General features: G+C 50.3%; 1 protein-coding gene and 1 pseudogene across 1 annotated transcript; both read left to right on the top strand.

Moving 5' to 3' along the window:
• Positions 1–7,053: 7,053 nt before the first annotated feature.
• LOC123114648 (uncharacterized) lies at positions 7,054–7,883 on the top strand (annotated as a pseudogene).
• Positions 7,884–17,615: 9,732 nt separating this feature from the next.
• Positions 17,616–19,594, top strand: LOC123115697 (uncharacterized). Its single transcript, XM_044536803.1, has 2 exons — positions 17,616–18,976; positions 19,210–19,594. The coding sequence occupies exons 1-2, from the start codon at positions 17,671–17,673 to the stop codon at positions 19,242–19,244; spliced, it is 1,341 nt and encodes a 446-aa protein (XP_044392738.1). The 5' UTR covers positions 17,616–17,670; the 3' UTR covers positions 19,245–19,594.
• The last annotated feature ends 2,122 nt before the right edge of the window (positions 19,595–21,716 follow it).

Raw genomic sequence — 21,716 nt, 5'->3', positions numbered from 1 at the left:
GATCTAAGAGCACCTCTAGCAGATCCTGCAAACCGGGCTGCCTGCTATAATAACCATAGATATAGCGGCGATTTTTCATCCCAAACAGATCCTATAAAATCGCTCGTCTGTTAATTTTTTTTTTGGATCCTGCATAGTTCAGACCGATTCTGCTATATCTAGAGGATTCATCCCTCTTTTTACAGGGACCTGTAAAATAAATAACCGTTGGCGCGAGAGAACTTTCAGGTCCGGCCACCGCCCTGAGCTGTCACCGCTACGTGAGCTGCTATTTTACAGGGACCTTTTTGTAAATTCAATTGGTTTATACAGGATCTGTTCTGCCCACATATAAATCGTACCATTCGTTTTAAGAGATATCGTATACTGTTTTTAGAGAACGCAGTTTTAACGGCTATGCTAGAGATGCTCTAAACAACCTTGGGAACAGGAAGAACATCTCAACATGGCTGTGTGTGTCACTGTACTACAAAGGTTTACTCAGCCTCTGTCTTTGTAGGCTGGGCAGAATCTACTGTCTGCAAGGTGAAAGCAAAAGCAAAAGTGAAAGCAAAAAAGGGCTGGGTTGCCAAGCCATGGGTACCTTACCAATCTAATCCAATCTAGCTCCTGGACGCTGAAGATCAGCATGCTAAGTAGAGGTGTCAGCCAGCCAGGACATAGACCAACTTGTCTGCTGCCTCTTTGAATTGAATTGCTGGGGCCATTCTCTTTTCTGGATGCAGATGATTGGAGCCCTGTTGGTTCTGTAGTGTAGGAGGTTTGCAGCAACAACTCTGCATCTATTCTAAACCTATGAATGATGGCATGGAGCTGGAGGACCGTTCCGTTGTCACCCACAACTGTTTGTGGATCATGCAGGGATTGCAGGACCAGGTATTGCTCTGAATGAGGCTGTTGTTGGGTAGTTTTGGGCAGGACCACTCCATTTTGTTTGAATCATAAGCATTAGCAGTCCAGGGCCTGGGCTTTCATGCCGGTTGCTGTCCTGGTTGGTGATTGGTTTTTGAGGGTTAGAATGATACATTTGTGGTTACAGAGGCCGTAATGCTGGAATGAGAATGCAGTATGGTAGTGCAAAGGGACTTAAAAAGACGCCGGAATAGTAGGCGACCTAAGTTTGGCCATTGTCGCCGTTTGGTTTAAATTGGAGCTACTCTATCAGAGCCGCCATATTGCCCCGATCACTGTAATCACTAACTTCATGATTAGGGCTCGAAAAAACGGTCTATCAGAGTCGCCATATCGGCCTTGACCTGCACATTTTCTGTAGCGCGCTCCAAATACAACCGCCTGCCCGGGAGAAAAGTTTTGGTTTGTTTCGTTCCTCCCGTGCCCAGTCATGTCCAGTATGCCTGCCGCCTTCACTTCTTTCAATGGCGCAGCAGTTTATCACCCGCGCCCGCCAATTCTATCCCCGTTTCTCGCTAGAGCGCACATGTTCAAGGGTATAGAAACCGGGCCACCCCACTTACCAGTGACACTCCTCGTCCATCTTTCACGTTCGCCGACGAGCACTCATCTTCCCCTTTGCTGCCAGACTCACCCCATCGACCATGTTGCGGCGGCCCACCCCTCCACACAGAACTTTCTCTGGCGACAAGCATTTCCTGGAGAGGGCTTGGGACTTCTGGGAGTGGGTCGAGAAGGACGCGCACCGTAACGCTGAATCTGTTATCGGGCATGGCCTTTGCAGAAATGGGTGTCGTGCTGATGCAAGCTTCAAAGTCGTTACCTGGAGCAGCATCGGGATGCCGAGAAGTTTGTTGACCGCCTAAGGGCGGAAGTGGAAGCCTCCCAAGCAGCCTCCGCTTGCGAGGTCAGCTCAAAATCAAGGAAGAGTCCGAACTAGTTGGTGAAGAAATATATGTTTCCGATGCTTCAAATCGACGACAACAACAACAACAACAAAGTCTTTAGTCCCAAACAAGTTGAGATAGGCTAGAGGTGAAACCCATAAGATCTCGCGACCAACTCATGGCTCTGGTACATGGATAGCAAGCTTCCACGCACCCTTGTCCATAGCTGGTTCTTTGGTGATACTCGTATACTTCAAATCGTTTTAGAGATTATTACTATGTTGTTGAAATCATAGCAAAAAATATAAATTGGGATCGTACTAGATAATCGATGTTGAAATCAAGTTCAAAGCCTCTATTATGGTGGTTTTAGAAACTACTCTCTCTGTCCAAGGAGTACAAAGTTAAGACACTTATTTTGAGATGGAGGTAGTATTATGATGATTGGAAGTTTGCGCTTTGCTTCGGCTGCCTTCAAAACATCATGGAGTATGCATTATGGAGGCAGTGACTCTCCTAGAATTGCTCTTTTTACAAAGGGTGTGTTGGTCAGCCTTGTGTTAAGTAATACTCCTAATGGACGAGGATGAAAACTGAATTTAGAAAACATCCATGTCAAGAGAATCAGAATTGGGACGAGAATTCCGTAGATGAGAAGATTAGTGCGAGATGAAGAGAGTAGATACGGTTGGTTGCTGCTTCTTTGGGCAAAGTCGACGTGATCATCGCGGATGCCGGATGCTGCAAAGCGAAAGCATTGCCATCGTACTACTACAGTACTACTGCAGCTGTATCTTTACGAGCAAGGCCATTGAACCGTAGTAGTACAACAGTCTGGTGTTACTGCTAAGTTTCCAGTTATCAGCACACGCAGTACGTTGGGAGTTAAAAAAACAAAAAAGCTGAACACACCGTGTCGATGTGCTAATGCATATGCAGTACGGAAACTAACCTAAGCTACTTAAATCATATATAAGAATATTTGTAAATTGCTGATCCCGCTTGCCGCGGGATGCCGTTGTGTCTTCGAGACCAGCTTATAAACGTCGTCCCCGTCCTGCACGCAAGCCGTGTGGTACTAAACGCGAACCAACGTGGGAACTACGTAGGCGTTGATTGGGCCGTATTCTAACGGAGCCCATAGGAAAAACCGGCTCGGCAGGAAGGAGCCGTTGTTGAGCGAAGAACAAAAAGACGGAAATCCAATTCGGCTCATGGGAGCATATGCTCGTGCCCATGAATTTTCATTTTCAAATGTCAATTTTTTTTAAAAAAATAGATGTGATCATTGTCACACCAAAACGCTACCTGCAAATTTTTAAAAGGAAAGCTTAAGTATTTTGATCTGTAAAAAATAATAAGTCGAACGACAAATGTTACCTCCAAATGTTATACTTAATTTTGCTTTTTCACCGAAGAATTACCATCATCCCTTTTCACATGAAAATTGACAAGAGTTAAACTAACAAGAACATCTATGAAAAATTTCAGAATTTTTAAATTTTATTTTCCATTTATTTTGAATTTACTGTTCATTCGGGAGCATATGCTCCCAAGAGCCAAAACGGCCCTCCCCAAAGAAGACTGCAACATCAAAGCATAGAAAACAAAGATGCCTTGTTTTTTTTTGCGATAAACATTTTGACAAAGGGAATATATTAACATCGCGGACATATCAATTACACCCAATCTCTGTAACAACGGAATGTCATAAAGACATTACAATGCACACAACCAAAATACAAAAAGAAGAAGAAAAGAAAAAAGATCTTGCTATAGTGATCAATTTCTTGTAGCTGCAGCACGAACCACCGCCAAGACAACATCCGGAGTTCAAGTTCTCTACAAGCGACACCTCCAAGAAGAAAACAGTGCACGATCATAGATCTTAAATTTTTACACTGGAGAAAATCCGCACTCTCAAAACAATGCCTTCAACAAGAATACTGTCAGGCAGAATCAGTTAAGGCCAGGCCTTGGGTTTTCACCCTGAAAGCTAAGACTCTGTACTTTGCTTGTACTGCCGCCTCCACTTGCCGATGCCGCTGCTACGAGTCACGAATCAGCAATCAAAGTCCTCACCGCCTCGAAGACTCGATCCGCCATTACTAGGCCTCAGACCTTAGCCACCAGGATGTTCTCCGCCACTGTCTTCACCTCGGAAATCGAAATACCGACATGTCCCATGATGCCAACAGACAACGCAGCTTCACATCACACCCTTCTGAAGTCACTTGGGCTGAAATAGGACGGACACGAACGAATCCCATCTGGTCCAATAATCTACAGGGGCAAGCACCCATTGGAGATCACCGACGGAGCATTGCAGAACTCACCAATGGACAGATCAAAGAGGGCCAAAATCTAGCAGAACACCATCTTGGAGTAAGAAGAACCATAGGACCGCGTCCCTTACACAAGCAACAAGCAGCGCCCCCCCCCCCCCCCCCCCCCCCCCCCCCCATCCGGTTCGCACCAGGCCATGGCCAGATCGGGCGGACCGGGACGACGCACCAGGAGCCGCGGCCGGGGCGAGACCAACCGTGCCAGTAGCAGGCCGGTGAAAAGACCGCCGGCGGGCTTTCGAGGGAGGCCGCCGCCGCCGCCAGGAACGGATAAGATAGGGTAGGGGCGATGGGAAAGGGTGGGAGAACGGCCCCGCTGCCGCCATCCCAGGGCCCGACGAGGCTTTGCCGGTCGGCCCTCCGACGGTGGCGACGCCGTGGTGGGTGGGAGGAGGGGTGCTGAGCCTGGCGGCGGCTGGATTCCCCCGGTTCGCCCGGGTCGAGCGACGCGGGGGCCTCTTTTGCGATGAACATAGACGCCTTATTAATTACTCCCTCTGTTTCTATATATAAGTTCTTTTAGAGATTTCGATACGAACTATATCCGGATATATAAGACATATTTTAAAGTGTGGATTCATTTATTTTGCTTTGCGTATGTAGTCTATATTGAAATCTTTAAAAGGACTTATACGTATTTAGGAATGAAGGGGAGTAGTAATTACTGTCTTGAGCCTTCGCACATGAAACATACACAAATTGCAATTTAGGATGAAAACTGAATTTAGAAAACGTCCGTGTCAATGGATTCAGAACTGACACGAGAATTCCGTAGATGAGAAGACTAGTGTGAGATGAACAGAGTAGATACGGTGGCTGCTTCTTTCGGCAAAGTCGACGTGATCATCGCGGATGCCCAATCAAGCAAAAGCATTGATATCTAGTACTACTAAAAGAACGCCCGTGCGTTGTAACGGGATCACATTAATTTTAAGCGTTCAATATTAATCATGTTAATATTACATTTAATATTCTCATACATATCAAGTGACACTGGCGATCTTTTTTACCATCAAAACCTCTCACACACACACTCTTCGTACCTCTTCCTCACTCTCTCTCCCCCTCACCCTCTCTCTCTATAACACACACACATATCCATCTTATTGGATATGGGACCATAATCCATCTATTTCACACATACGATAGTGCATAATAATATGGATTATGTGTATTATATTTACCACCACAACTGAGGGAATTTATTTCATGTAAATCGGCCAGCCACAGCTTCGTGACAAACAATATATCTAAATTCTCAGCGTTATTTTTATGTAATATGCATTATCTTTATACTATTTCTTGTCCGCGATTAAACTAGTACTTGAACTTGCTACCACCAAATGATCTCTCTCTCTCTCTCTCTCTCTCTCTCACTCAGACACACACACACACACACTCACACTCACACACACACTCTCTGATATTATAGGACCAAAAACTTTTACCAATTACCATACTGTAGAACACCACACTCCTCACTACATAGATGGGCGTTGGGTGGTGTCTCTTGGTCACCTGGCATCCTCTAATTCTGCGCCACCATCTCGACTATCTCCCTTGGCACCGAATTGTAAACACCTGCCCTCCTTCTCCTCCTTCCCTGTGCTCCACAACACCCGAGCTGACCGCGAATCAAATCTGGACTGCTGGTACGGGCGCCCATGAGCTAATACAACGATTCTCAATCAGACATGACAAGAATGTAAAAAAGAGCACATACCTTGATGCGGAAACTGCTGCCACCTACCAAGTGAAGACCATCAGGTGCGCTGCTCCGCCGTGGACCTGTGCTGGCTTGAGTCCATGTCCGCCATTGGCCGCTGCTCGCATTCGTCCCACCCATCGCCCAAGCCGGCGTTAGGAGCAAACTCAATAGCCTTGCCCACCTTAATGGTTCCACACCACGAGATCGAATCAAGCATCTTAGAGTTCGGGGAGGAGTAGCATTTCCACCGTCAGCTCCTCGCTGATGTATCAGCGTAGAGTGCGGGGAGGACACGGAATGTAAATACCTGGGGTTTAGCGCTGGTGGCGGGAACGACCGACACGGCCTCCTTGCGCAGCTCCTTGCTGCCCGCCCTGCTCTGGGGATCCTAGCGCCCTGCCCTAGGGTTACTCGCTGGCGGCGGCTGCGGCGGCGTTTCCCTCAAGAAAAAAAGCACGTCTCATGTCCGGCTCGTGCAGGAATCCATCACCAAGTAGGATCAGTAGTTCCGTCCCGAATCGGTTATGTGGCAAGTCCTAGCTAGGGAAATACCCAATGGTTCCTGGTTGTATATGCACCCTATATGGGATTTTTTTAAAATATTTTTGAAAAAAGTCAAAATAGGTAAGAACTATTTTGACAAAACACTTGACTTACTTTTGCACTGGTATATACACTTTCACAAAAAAAGTTGACATCACAGCAAAAAAGACAAAATTTATTTGCTATTATAGGTCATTATTTACACCATTTCAGCTAAAAATTTGTCTTTTTCAAAAAGAAGTCAAAGGGATATTTTTTGTGTGTGGATTTTTTCTCACGGGTACAGCAAAAGGTCAAGTTTATTTCAAAAATATTTTCAGGAATTTTTGACTTTTTGTTGAATTACTATTTTTTCCCATATAGGGTGTATATGTCCCCATAGACCACAAATCCTCCTCCGTCCTAGCTATAGCTATATATACGTATTACCCTCCACCCCTATAAACAGTACACCCAGAGACCAATAGAAAGATCAGCGGGCACGAGGCATGCCCATGTGTATCAATTGCTTGCGCGTATCCGTGTTGCTTCTAGTAGATCGATACTACATCAACCGTGGTTAGCCAGCTACATCCAATCTATTCGAGTGTTTTTGTCTGCGTACGTGTTTTTCTGGTATATACTTCAGAATTCATTAATTCAGTCAGTCGGGGGCTGGATGTCTAAGCAAAGAAGGCAGGGCGAGGAGGATGAGGCCAACTACTACCACAACCGCAGCGGCAACAAGGAGAAGAGCCTCTATCTGGTTCTAGACGACTGGCACAAGGGTTTCACCATCCGCAAGATCGATGCCGACAGTCCCGGCCTCAGCGCCTCCCCTGTCCTCCGGCTAGTGTCACCTGAGCGTGGCCGTGCCATGAAGTTCGCAGCCCTGGGGTGCTACATCATCGCCACGAGCAACATACATGCCGGAACCCTCTTCTACGACACTGACACCACCGGACTGGCTGTCGGCCCTCCCGTTCCAGACGCACTGCTTTGTGGCTCCAACACCTTCCTGACCTCCGGCGACGGTGACATGCTGTTCGTGTTCGCCTTCCACTTCATGGAGCGGCCTGTGTCCTTTGAGGCGATGGCGAAGCGCCGTCGACGGAAGATGACGACCTGCTGCCCACCGACTGGTCGTGGAGAAGCATGCCAATGCCCTTCACCAAGGACGAGATGATCTTCTCCTACGCGCTGCACCCGGACGGGCGCACCATATTCGTGTCCTCGTGGAGCAGGGCGGTCTGCGGCACGTACTCCGTCGACACCAGGAGCTGCAAGTGGAGGCGCCATGGGGAGTGGATGCTGCCTTTCAGAGGCCGAGGCTACTTCGACGCCGAGCTAGACGCATGGGTCGGGCTGCACGAGGACGGCTACGTCTGCTCCTGCCAGGTTGCCTCCCGCAGCGGCGGCACCACGCAACAGCCGAAGTGGAAGATGGCCGACGAGCGTAGGATGTGGATCCCGTGGCATCAGCTGGAGTTTCGCATGCGTCGGATGTGACGGCGCGGGCGGAGTATCAAGGAGTTGCTGGCGTCGGCCAGGGCCTGGAGCACAGAGGAGTCCTCCTAGTCAAGGAGATCGGAGAGAAGAAGATGATGGCGGCGCGAGGACACATGAGGGCAGGCGTCGAGAGGATCGGCCGTCCAGGCTCGTGAGGAGGGCAGCGATGGGAGGAACGCGTTAATGGTACCGTGTACAAAAATCCCATGAAAGCAAGTAAAATATACCATCGATGCTTAATTGATTCTAATTTAATTTTTATAGACATTTTCAGATTTGCAGGGCATGTGCCCACGATCCTCGCACGCCGTACCTTTTTTTGACGTGTATGATTCATGATAAGAAATGGAAATCACATCAATGTAAGGAAATATCTCATCAATGCTTGATTGATTATGATTAATTTTTTATATGGTAACTAATCCGATGGGTTTATATGGGCGGTGAAGCGAAAAGGCAGGTGGAAGGGGAGACGAAAAATAACCGGTCAGAAAAAAAATGAATTGATTGTTGCCTTGTACGTTTGGTTTTGGTATTTGAAGATTGATTACTATCCGTTAGTTGGGTTACCAAAGAATAAATCAATCATTATATGTGAATTCATTGTGTTACCAAATAAACGTTGGGTTTGTCCGGCCAGTAGGAGGGGGGCGAATAAAAAACCGACGGAAAAAAACCAACGAAATTGGGAGGTGGGAGGAAGGACGAAAAAAACCAACGAAAAATAACCGACGGACTATTCACCAACTGCTCCATTAGAAATAGACTATTACAGTACTAGTATTGATCTTACAGTGGAAGTGAACTGGGCTCTTGTACCCTCCTAATCCTAATAAACAAACAAGGAAAAAAAAAGCTGAACACACCGTGTCGGTGTGCTAAATGCATGCAGTACGGAAACTAAACTATGCTACTTAAATCATATCATATATAAGAAGATTTGTAAATTGCTGATCCCGCCTGCCGCGGGATGCCGTTGTGTCTTGGAGAACAGCTTATAAACGGCGTCGACGTCGTGCACGAAAGCCGTGTGGTACTATACGCGAATCGACCTGCGAACAAAGTAGGCGTTTTCATTTTTGCGGAAAGGGAACCACGTAGGCGTTGATCGGACCGTATTCTAACGGAGCCCATAGGAAAAACTGGCTCGGAAGGATCCGTTGTTGAGCGGTTCAACTATTATACATCAAGTTTTTCAAAAATAATTAAAAAAACTATATGATACATCAGCGGGTGGCTTGGAGGATTGGAGGCAGCTTTTTTTTATTCGGAAAAACTTTCAATCTATTCATCTTCAATCATGACAGTACAACGAACACCAGAAATAAAAATTACATGCAGATCCGTAAACCACCTAGCGACGACTACAAGCACCGAAGCGAGCCGAAGGCGCGTCGCCGTCATCGCCCCTCCATCACCGGAGCTGGGCACAACTTGTTGTAGTAGACAGTCGGGAAGTCGTCGTGCTAAGGCCCCATAGGACCAGCACCCCAGAACAGCAACCGCCGCCGATGAAAAATAACGTAGATCGGAAGGATCCAACCGAAGACACACGAACATAGACGAACAACGATGAGATCCGAGCAAATCCACCAAAGATAGATCTGCCGGAGACACACCTCCACACGCCCACCAACGATGCTAGACGCACCGCCGGAACGGGGGCTAGGCGGGGAGACCTTTATTCCATCTTCAGGGAGCCGCCGTCGTCTCGCCTTCCTGAGTAGGACACAAACCCTAACAAAATTAAAAAAACGACTAAAAACGAAGCCCTCCCGCCGGCCCTTGCCAGGATCCACCGCGCCTCCATGGCCCTAGGGCCACCGGAGACGAGGCGGACCTGCGCCGGCGCCGGCGAGAGGCACGAACCCTAACTTCCTTTCTTGGAGGAGGAGGAGGAGGCGGAGCCCTGGATTTAGATACGTGCGTGAGGCTGGAAAGATGTTTCTGGAGGATTGGAGGCAGCTGCTCTTGGCTTATTTCATCAAATTGGTGACAGTGACGCAGAGATCGAATCTTGATTGTGCTTCTGGTCATTCAAACGATGCGCTTCACGGCTGCTGCGAGAGTATACGATAGGGCCATCTATACGTGTAATTCAGTATTGAATACGCTTGATCCTCCAAGATTACTGTTGAATTCCTTTTAGGAGAAAGTACTCTCTCTTAACTGAAAGTTAGCAAAGATCATCTAGCAAAGGGGACTCTGAAAGACGCCGGAATAGTAGGCGAGCTAAGAGCATCTTACAGGCGGATATGTCGGGCACATCTCAAATTTCACTAGTTGCATTTGGACATCTCATACTAAATTCTTAAATTCATACAAAGACATGCAAACGAAATAAACCTACGTACTACATCAATCACCTAGCTACTCGTCGTCGGAGATCTCTGTGCCCGGCTCTGGCTGCATTGGCGGCAACTGCAGCTTTGCCTCCTCTGGCGCCTCCGGCTGCCTTCGTGGTACTAAGTCTGACAGTAAGTATAGGGGGTGTATATGGAGAGGCAAGGTCCTAGCTACGGCAAGGATGTACGCAAGTGTTTACGAGTTCAGGCCCCTCTCGGAGGAGGTAAAAGCCCTACGTCTCGGTGCCCGGAGGCGGTCGACTGAATTATATGCGTGTGTGTTACAGGGGGTGCGAACCCTTGTGCCAGAGGAGGGGGGTGGCTTATATAGAGTTCGCCAGGACCCCAGCCATCTCCCGTTACAGAGGGTTGAATGTACATAAAGATTGAGGCGTTACTGGTAACGCCGGCCTTAAGTGCCTTTAATGACTTTAAAGACTACGGAGTGAATACTCGCCCGTTGTTGTTCTGAGTGACTTCTGGTCTTCAGTAGGTCGAGTGGTTTCTTATATGGTCGAGTGGTTGACTGGTCGTGTGACTTCGGGAAGGAGGGGTACCCAAGTGGTTCTTTGGTCGAGTGGATTGCACTCGACATTCTTATTGGGCACTCCCAATTGTCTCTTGAGCTTCTTTGCTTCTAGGGTAGTGACCTTGGGTAGGGCATATAGGTCAGGCCTATGACCCTACCCTAGGTCTGTATCCTCATCATTAGCCCCCGAATGGATTAATGTCCGAGTGGAAAGAAGATTGAAGTTGATCTTGCTTCGACCCTTGCGCTTCACAAGTATTTATGCAGGACGGAAGGCTCATGGTTGAACTTCAACTTCGCTTCAGTCGCCTTGATCAATTCAGAAAGTCGTCGAGTGAATTTATAACGTCACCTATCGAGTGTTGTTTTTGGGCGTGGAACCTTTGGCGCGATTGGTTACGGCGTATCCCGGATCTCATGGGATTCAAAATTCCAGGGAAGCGCGCGGGACGGAGTGTGCCGTGGTAAGCGGGATGGATAGACAAGAGGTCCTCGATCTCCGCATCACCTTTTTCACCATGTACCCAGCGCGTGACTGTTACGGGATTTGACAGGATCACCTAGGCCCACGCATCAGCCACTCGAAAGTGGGCCTTTATAAGGCGACGGAGCCAAGGCGCCTGCACTGTGCGCGTCTGTTTTCTCTTCTTCTCCTCTGCTTCTCCACCGCATACGGCTCCTCCGCTCTCGACGCCGCCGCCCCGCCACCATGGTGAAGGACAAGACGGCGGCGCTGGAACGCGCGAAGAAGGCGACGGAGGCGGCGAAAGGCAAGAACCAGAATCGTGGGTCGTCATCGCGCTCGGCATTGCCGCCGGGTTGTATCCAGGGCAATTGGATCCGATCTTCGCTCCGGCAGGATGACTTGGATAAGTTGGTGGAGTCCGGGCTGATCGCCAAGGGTGCCGCGCGGTTGCCGGAGGGGGAGACGGAGCTGCACCGCGACCGAGTGAGTGTGTCCTGCTTGCCATCCATGTCTACCGGGGTTTCTCGCTCCCTCCGCACCCCTTTTTCCGAGGTTTCCCGAACTTCTTCGGAGCCCAACTCCATCACTTTTCTCCCAACACCATCACATACCTTGTTGCATTCGTGTCCATGTGCGAGAATTTTCTGGGTTGTCGACCGCACTTGGGCCTCTTCAAGCACATTTTCACCATCCGCTCTCAGTCAGTGAAGAAAGCAAACACGAGTGACGAGAAAACACATGTGATTCAGATGCGTGGGGGTTTGGGTATCCAGAAGAGGCAGAGGAGCTCTTTCCCTTCCATGACCCTTCTTTAGTCGGTCAGGGGCTGGCAGTCGACCTGGTTCTACTGCCAGGACCGAGCAACTCCAGGCCAGTCGACTGGACTTCCCCATTTCACCTTTCATCGTGTTCAGACTCCTTCCTCGTTAAAAGTGACCGCTGCTGAGAGCGTGGAAACAAACATGCTAGTTGAGAGGGTGGTCCAACTGATCAATCAAGGCGTCACTGGCATGGATCTGCTGGAGGTATTCCTCAGTCGGTGCATCCAGCCTCTCCAGGCTCGTGACCACCCTATGTGGATGTATTCGGGGGTCGACGACACCACTCGGGTTCACCCAGAGGAAGTACCGGCTAAGACAGTGGCCATGTGGTTGAAGAGTATTACAGGCAACAAGGACAATCCCAGAGGAGCTCGGAGAGTCGACCCTTTCAGTGACAGCAACCAGCCAGACAAGGAGTGACCTCCATTACCGACTGTTTTTGGGTACATATTCCGACTGCCTTTGAATCCGACTGACTTTTACTCGACTTCTTGTCTTGTAGGTTTATACTGAGATGTACTCGATGCCCAATGGTGATCAAGTTCTGGAGCAAGGCCAGGAGGGAGAGAACAGTGTGGAGGAGAGTGGTGAATGGGAATCTTCGGACGATGAAGACGAAGAGGAGAGCGACGAGTCGGACGATGAAGAGCCGGTCGACTCGCCGCCTCGTTCGGAACGTCGAACCAAGCTACTCCATGATCCAGCGGGTGGGCGCAGTAAGAACGTGGCCTCAAGCACTCAAACGCAGAAGCGCACTCGGACGTCGACTCCTGAGCCGACAGAAAAAGTCACCAAACAGCCCAAGGTTGCTCCTCCAAAAGCTTGGAAGACTCTGCCCAGGATTAAGATGGATGTTCCTGTTGCCTCTTGGTGAGTATCCTTTCTTTGTTTTCCTTCACCGACTGATTCTTCTATTCTGACCGAATGGATTGTGAACTTTTCTAGCCCAACCTCTACCGCGACTGACATGGACGTTGACAAGGCCCCAGGAGATGAGGAAACCGTTGACGCGGCCACCTCCAGAGCTGGTAAGTCCACTCGACTAAAACTTATTTTGTCGATTGAGTTGTCGGTCAGTTGAATTTCCGATGTTTTCTTTTTGCCGCAGCTCCACGAGATATTGTCGTGCTTCCAGATGATGATGAAGAAGAAGTGCCTCTGAAGGAGAGGAGGAGGAGAGTCAAGGGCTCGAGCGGGAGAGCGCTTGAGGTTCAGGTCCCTCAGTCGACGCCGGTGCTTGAGACGGTGGTCGAGCGATCCGGAGATCCGGTTTGGACCAACGTCACATTCGCCGACCCGCTGACGACTGATCGTCCATCAGGGTCGACCGCTCAGATTCCTGCTGCTCCAGTGCAACTCCATGCGTCTGACCCAGTGGCTGCTTTGACTGCTTTGGCACCATCACTCTTTGCTACGTACCAAACTCCAGACGACTCGCCGAGTGCCGCCAGGGAGGCTCTTCGCCAGGTGAACCTTGTGATGGAGCAAGTGAAGGTGATGCACGAGGCCAGTCAGATGGCCTATAATGCTAGCACCACTCTGCAAACCAATGTTAAGGTCAATTAACTCCCGATTGAACTTTTGAATCGTGAAAAACTGCCGCTGTTGCTTCGCTGCCCATATGTGCATCTACTATCATGGGTCTGTGTTTCATATTCGATCACCCACTGGGGTGTGCCTGCCTTAGGGTTTAATAGGTCTTTCACTCCACTCTACTTATGCTGAGTCGAGTGTTTGTCCGAACCAGTGGGGGCACGTAGAGTGCACCCACTGGGTGTAGTCCCCGAGACCACGGTCGACTGCTGGCAGTCGGCTGGGGTCTGAGAATCTAGTCGCTTTTTTTTGACTCGAGCTGGGCAGACCATGCTGAGTGTTGATCCAAACCAGTGGGGGCACGCTAAATGCACCCAGTGGGTGTAGTCCCTGAGACTACTGTTGAATGTTTGATTCGACAGTAGTCTTAGAGTAACTTTTGTTGTGGTTGTCTTTTGTTTCTGCTGACTGACGTATCTTGTTTGCTGACCACAGAGGTCATGTGATCTTGGAGCTCAACTTTCTGAACTGAACAAGAAGCAAATCAGCCTCGATCTTGATCTGGAGCTGGCTAAGAAGAACCTCAAGACTGCTCAGGATGAAGCTGCTATCATGGGAGGTAATGAATCGTCGACTGTCCACCTTGTGACCCATACTCCACCGTGTTTCTCTTTTTAGTCTCTTTGAACCGAGTGACTTCACTCGAACAGATGTGCGTAGTGAAAACCGTCAACTTCAAGCTCGTCTAAAGAATGTTATTTCTTTAGAGAAAATGAAGGAGGCTCTGGAGAAGAAGGATCAGGATCTTGCTGCTGCTCAAAAGGAGGCACGAGAGAAGACAGTGCTTGCGAACAAGAAGCTGGATTCAGTCAGCAAGCTAGAAGAGGAGAACTTGAAGCTGAAGACTGCTGTCTCTGAGGCCAATCGGGAGGTTGAGCAACTGAAGAAGGATAAGGAGAACTTAACCAATGAAGTCGGAAGCCTCAAAGCCAAGACGGGCGAGCTGGAGTCCTATCTGGGACAACTTGCTGCAAAACTGGTCTTGAAGCTTGAAGGTATCATCATTCGACTGATTAGTTACCATCGATTGGAACGTCCTGTCATACTGTCGACTCACCATTTTTTCCGATTGTGCAGAACTTTGCTAGGACTTAGAGACTGAGACTGGGCGGGTCGAGAAGGGTCTCGACCCCATCAATTGTCCTGTTAAAGATGATGTCGCGATGAACTTGCTGCGGTTGTAATCACACATGGATAGTGTTGTTGCTTATTTGGCCCGATTGAAGGCGGCGATGACGCGGGTTGATGCTGAACTCTGGCCTCAGGCGGAACTTCCCCAATATCTCGAGTCGCTGATGACTCGACTGAATCAGATCCCTGGCCGAGTGCAAGAATGGAAGAAATCATCTGCTCGCTGTGACGCTTACGTTGGCCTGTCATTGGTCTGAGTGCACTTCAAAGACGCCAGAGAAGACAAGCTGGCGGCCCTCAAGGTTGTGAACACTAAGAAGCACCTTTCAGTCCTTCATGGGAAGTGGACCTTGAGCCAGTGTCCCAGTCCTCCCAACCCATCCTCCAAGATCGATGAACCAGTTGCCATCGGCGAGGACCACAAAGCACAAAAACACAGGTTCACTTCAAGCCACAAATTTCAAGATGCAAAAGAAATATCAAAGACTGCACCTTCCTCTATGGTCGCTCGGACCAGCAACACCACCACGCTCTCTGCTCTCCCTCCCTCACCCCATCAATCCATCTCTTTGAGTATGAAACGTGTGCAATTAACTTCAAGGTGTAAATTAAGTTAATTGCCTTTCTTGTCAACCAAAGCCATGAAGGTTATTTGATTGACCTCTTATTGCCAGAATTTTGATAATATGCAAATTTTATGTGTATGCATGATATATCTAGTGGAATTCACATGGATAACACAATTTTTAGCGAGAGAAATAGCTCTGGAATTCACATGAATGACACTAAACTCTTACATCCTAACACAATTTTTTTACAACGGTACAATAATGAGAAATTAGTTCGCACCATGTGGCATCCCATTAATGCATAATCCAAGCTAAAGCTACCTGATTAGAGCTCAACTAATGCATAGGAAATTCTTCTAGTCTGTGACAAAGATGTTGCTCACAAAGATACTTGTCCTTCTAGAAATTTTCATGCTGAATTTTTTTGATTGCCTTGCAAATAAAGATTGTGGGCGCCGTGTGAGGAGTGGGAGCACATCGGCGGTTGTGGCGTCCAAGCAATGTGTTGTACATGCTTCCTTCTCCATGGACAAGTTGATAAGGGTGATATGCACCATCACGTCAACCGCCAGATCGTCACCGGCCCCTTATCTTACTATGGCCACCATGAGTCTGCTCATTCACCGCTTGTGTGCAGCTTCTGGCGAGGAGGAGAAAAAGATAAAGAAGAGCCAAAGGCATCATGTTGGGTCTTCGTATTGATAGGACCAACCGATAGGATTTGCCCGTGTGTTGCTACGGGTGACAATGCAAGTAAATGAAACAAACAATTATGTTTTACCAATTGCATCGACCAATCAGTTAATTCTACAGCCAAGCTATTGGGTGGAGTATTGTTTCTTCACTGATATATAATATTAAAAGTGTATAATTTGATATTGTGAAGTACCCTACACATGTACTAACTCGAAGAATAGCAAGTATATTTATAAAGCAAGTTAGAGGTGAACTTCTGAAGGGCTTATAGTTCCACACCAGAATAATCACGGGAAAACATTAACCATACATTCTACACAACAACCAAGCCAAATGTCATAAAAGATGGAAACTGCATTTTTGTTCTAAAGTTCATGCAAATGGACTGAATAACTAACCATTCACTATATCCGATCAAATCATCAAAGTAACATATATACCTATACCTATATAAAAAGAATATATAAAACAAGGTATTTCCCACATCACAGTTTGCAACACATTACAGTTGAGCTACTGCAAACTGAACCTTGGTAGCAAATTCAATGCTATCAGCAAATATAACTAAGGAAGTCCTACCTTTGAATTAAATATGGACCAACATGATATTCTTTTCTACCAATCTACACTAATCCCTATTGCAACAAATAATAATAGCTTGTACACCACTAAAAATACTATTAAAATACCACTTCAATCCAGTGCTGGGATAAAAATGAAAGCTTAAACATAATCCCCCAACAGCAAAATACACATGTAAACTGTAGTTCCAAAATTGAGTTGACTGGTGATGTATTCGGATTTTTGGATGAGGCAACCTGAAGACTAACTATACTTATTTGTCAGAACACGGAACTAACTACAGTCGAACTTTCATCGTGGTCTCTTCTAATCGAGCTCAAAAATCAGAAATACTAATCAGAAATCAAGCCAACAAGGCCAAGAAGGAAGTCTCCCTCCGAAGATGGAAATAAAGAAAACAAAGAAAAATGGATTAAGGGGAGTTTTGGAAGTCGGCTGTGTGACACTAACAGAGCTGATTGACCACATGGAACCCTAGACCGCGAGTTGGGTGAGAAATGGCACATGGAAGCATGCTTTGTTAATAACCACTGTGGTGCACAGGTGGAATGCTTTTGTTGCTTCAACTGCAGCTAAAGTCCTATCAATAACTACTCTGAACTCCAACTCCACCACGTCAATAAAAACACAGAAGTCCTAGCTACATATTTGATCGAACAGTCAATATGGACTTCAGAATGCCATTGACAGAATGACACTACAACGAACAGAAAAATTAGTTGCTTTAGAATTCGACATGCCGAAGCTTTATATGTGTTCTTTGTCATGTATCTGTTCTTCTGTTCCATATTCCAAAATGTTAGCAGCTGCATGGCGATCGCATGCATGTACGTGCTAGCCCACGTACTCGCCACGATCTCCACTCCTGCGCACGTCGCTCCACTCCCCTCTCTCTCTCTCTCTGAGCGCCATTGCGCCATGTACTTGTACTATATATTGTTGAATACAGAACGGGAGCACCCAAGGTGCATTCTCCCTCTCGCATACTGCTCTACATGGTATCAGTTACCAGGCACATCCACTAGCCTCTCTTCCGCTGCCATTCCCGCTCGGCCATGGCGATCCCTCCGCCACCCCCTCCACCGCCTCCTCCACCACCCTTCCATGGCGGCACCCCGAGCCCGATCCGTACCATGCCTCTCCTCACCCCCAACGCCCTGGCGCAGGGCGCGCTCCTCGCTCGCCGCGACGCCGACGCGAGCTCCTCCACGGCACCTCCGGGCCAGTCGTCGTTGGCCGCGGTCTTCATCAACCAGCACGTTCCCCTCGTGCTCAGCCTCAACCCTCCCAACTTCTCCCAGTGGCGCACCCTCTTCGAGGTGCAGTTCCAGAAGGCCGGCGTCACCGACCACATCACCGGTCCGCCCCGGCGGGCGGATGCCGCCTGGCTTCAGGACGACGCTCACGTCCTCTCGTGGCTCTACAACCGAGATAGCCCCGAGATCTTCGGCCTGGTGCATCGCCACAGAGCTACTGCTGCTGAGGTTTGGGAGGCGATCTGCGCAATCTTCCTCACGAACCAGGAGCACCAACTCGTCCTCCTCGCCACCAAATTCCGCCGCATCGAGCAAGGATCCTCCTCCATCCTCTCCTACTTTGCTCGGCTCAAGGACTGCGCCGATCGCCTGGTAGACTTGGGCGAGCACGTCGGCGATCGCGACCAAGTCCTGAACATGATTCGCGGTCTCCATCCCAGGTTTAGCTACGCTGTCCCCATACTCACAATGCAGTCTCCCTTCCCCACCTTCCTTCGCTGTCGTGCATTCCTTCTCCTCGAGGAAAGCCGCCACGCCGAGGACACCCCCAACGACGTCGCCCTGCACGCTGCGCGCACACCGACGTCTCCAAACTCCAGCGGGGGCAACGACAACACCAACCGCCCCGACGGGGGTGGCCGTGGTGGCGGCCGCGGCAGAGGAAGGGGCAGGGCCTCTGGAGGGGGCGGGCCCCCTCAGCACGGCGGGGCTGCGCCTCCCCCCCGCTCTCCTGCCTCGGCGCCTTGGACGGGTATGGTCCACGCCTGGCCCATGCCGTGGCGCCCCCACGCTCCTGGTGCTGGAATCATTGGGCCGCGCCCCGGCGGCCTGTCTCCCTTCGCCGGCGTTGCAGCTCAGTACGGCGTGCCACCGCCACCTGCCTCGACTCCACCAGCACACTGGCAGTACGGGGCTGTTCCCCCGCACCCGATCTACGGCCTCAACCACGCCGCGCCTCCCGCGGCGCCACCACATGCCTGGGATCAGGCTGCTCTGGTCCAGGCCCTCAACGCCATCAGTGTGCAACAAGGACAGGCGTCGTCGAGCTCTGGTGGCGAATGGATCCTCGACTCCGGCGCGACATCCCACATGGCTTCCTCCTCTGGTATACTCACTTCATCCCGACCCTGTATTTCACCTGATATCATAGTTGGCGATGGATCTATGCTTGCAGTCTCGCACATAGGCCAACACACCATCCCCACCGCCTCTCACAACCTAGCTCTCCGCAACATCCTAGTCTCTCCACACTTAATCAAAAACCTCATCTCCGTTAAGAAACTCGCGCGTGATAACCCAGTTAACATAGAATTTGATGACTGTGGTTTTTCTTTCAAGGATCGAAGCACGAAGGCGGAGATCCTCCGCTGTGATTCACCGGACGAGCTCTACACTCTCCACCCATCGCACCGGTCCCAAGCACCACATGCCTTCACCGCCGTCACGCGCGATACTTGGCACCGGCGTCTTGGCCACCTTGGTGACGATGCGCTGGACTGCACCCTTCACCGCGCCTCCATCAACACAACTGGCGCCCCCGGCGCCATCTGCACCGCCTGTCAACTAGGAAAAATTCACCGTCTACCTTTTAGCTCTTCGGATCATATTTCGTATTTCCCTTTTCAGCTTGTACACTGTGATGTATGGACCTCGCCCGTGCTTAGTTTGTCTGGTTGTCAGTACTACTTAATCGTTGTTGATGACTATAGTCATTTCATGTGGACATACCCCCTCAAGCACAAATCTGATGTTCTGCCCACACTACGTACCTTTGTATGCCTCGTCTACACCCACTTCAACCTGCCTGTACTGACGGTCCAAACAGACAATGGGCGGGAGTTTGAAAATCATGCCGCCTGCCAATTCTTCTCCTCTCTAGGCATTGTTTTGCGCATGTCCTGTCCTTATACATCGCTGCAAAACGGATGCGCGGAGCATGCTCTCCGCACTCTAAACGACATCATGCGCGCTCTGCTCGTGCACGCCTCCATGCCATACTCATATTGGGCGGAAGCTCTTCAGACAGCTACGTTTCTCCTGAACCATAGGCCGTGTCGCCCCCGTCATCAACACACCCCATTCTTCCTACTCTACGGCGTCCACCCCAACTACTCTCACATGCGGGTCTTCGGGTGCCAGTGCTTCCCCAACATCACCGCCGTCACCCCACATAAGCTGGCACCGCGCTCGGTCCCCTGTATCTTCCTCGGATACTCACAGGATCACAAAGGCTATCGTTGCTTAAACCCTACGACCGGCCGAGTCATCATCTCACGCCACGTCGTGTTCGACGAGAACACGTTCCCCTTTCAGCAACCCCAAACCGATCGTGCCCCCTCCCTGGTGCCGGATCTCACCGATCATGTCGTCCCCCCATCTGTTCCTCGGCGGCCCTGCGTCCAAAATCCCTCACGCACACTCCCCCTCCCTGCCCCGAGCGAGCCCACTGCCACACCCGTGCCATCATCACCTTCCCCGGCCGCCTCCCCTCCCCACCACACAACACCACCACCTCCATCCACCTCCCAAAACCCTAACTCCCCACCCTCCGCCTCCCCGAGCACTTCCCCGCCGGATCACCAAACCGAACCAACTCCCGCCCCACTCGCCCTGCCCCACAACATGGTCACGCGAGCCCGAGCGGGCAAGTTCTTCCCTAACCCTAAGTATCACCAAAATCTCCACACCGATGTCGGTCCCTCCATCTCTCCCGTACCCAAGTCCGTGCGGGCTGCTCTGCGTGATCCAAACTGGTTGACTGCGATGCAGGATGAATACTCGGCGTTGATGCAGAACCAGACGTGGAGCCTCGTTCCTCGCCCCCTGGAGCTAACATTGTGACCGGAAAATGGTTGTTCTCACACAAGTTCAAAGCTGACGGCGGCCTCGAGCGTTACAAGGCAAGATGGGTGGTCAGGGGCTTCTCACAATGGCCCGGTGTGGACTTCGATGAGACCTTCTCGCCGGTCGTCAAGGCGGCCACGATCCGCGCCGTGCTCACCGTGGCGGCCTCCACGGTCACCTCACCGAGCGCGTGTATTGCCAGCAGCCGGCTGGCTTCATCGACGCCGCCCGCCCCAATCACGTCTGCCTCCTCGACAGATCGCTCTACGGCCTCAAGCAGGCACCGCGCGCATGGTTTGCCAGGTTCGCCGCGTTCGCCCGCACACTCGGCTTCCGTGACTCCCGCTCGGATCCGTCCCTGTTCGTGCTGCACCACGACGGCGGGACGGCCTACCTGCTACTCTACATCGACGATATCATCTTGGTCGCGTTGTCCACAGCTCTACTCCATCATCTATAACAGCAGCTCTCGACGGAGTTCTCCATGAAGGACCTGGGCGCCCTTCACTAATTCCTGGGCATCGCTGTCACCAGGAGTGCCACTGGCTTCTTCCTGTCCCAGCATGGCTACACCAAGGAGCTCCTGGAGCGCGCGAACATGGTCGACTGCAAGGCCGTGTCCACTCCCATCGACACGCACTCGAAGCTGTCCGCCACGGACGGCGCGCCGGTCTCAGACGCCTCGGAGTATCGAAGCCTGGTCGGAGCACTCCAATACCTGACAATGACGCGCCCTGACATCGCCTACGCCATGCACCAGTGCTGCCTTGTCATGCACGATCCGCGCGCTGCCCACCTCGCCCTGGTCAAGCGCATCCTGCGGTACCTCCGTGGCACGACGGACCTCGGCCTGCATCTCCAACGCTCCTCTAACCTCGACCTCGTGGCGTACTCTGACGCTGACTGGGCCGGTTGCCCGGACACGCGCCGCTCGACCTCCGACTATGCGGTGTTCCTCGGTGACGTCCTCGTGTCCTGGTCCAGCAAGCACCAGGCCACGG

The sequence above is a fragment of the Triticum aestivum genome, chromosome 5B, assembly GCF_018294505.1.
Source record: "Triticum aestivum cultivar Chinese Spring chromosome 5B, IWGSC CS RefSeq v2.1, whole genome shotgun sequence".
In the NCBI taxonomy this organism is placed as follows: domain Eukaryota; kingdom Viridiplantae; phylum Streptophyta; class Magnoliopsida; order Poales; family Poaceae; genus Triticum; species Triticum aestivum.
Note: the sequence above shows the minus strand (reverse complement) of the source record. Positions and strands in the feature narration are given on the sequence as shown.

Excerpts from the sequence above, each read along its gene's own strand:
- LOC123115697 (XM_044536803.1), top strand. The coding sequence starts at position 17,671 with ATGGCGATCCCTCCGCCACCCCCTCCACCGCCTCCTCCACCACCCTTC. Across the intron at positions 18,977-19,209 it reads CCACATGGCTTCCTCCTCTG|GATCGAAGCACGAAGGCGGA; the intron begins GTATACTCACTT and ends TTTTCTTTCAAG.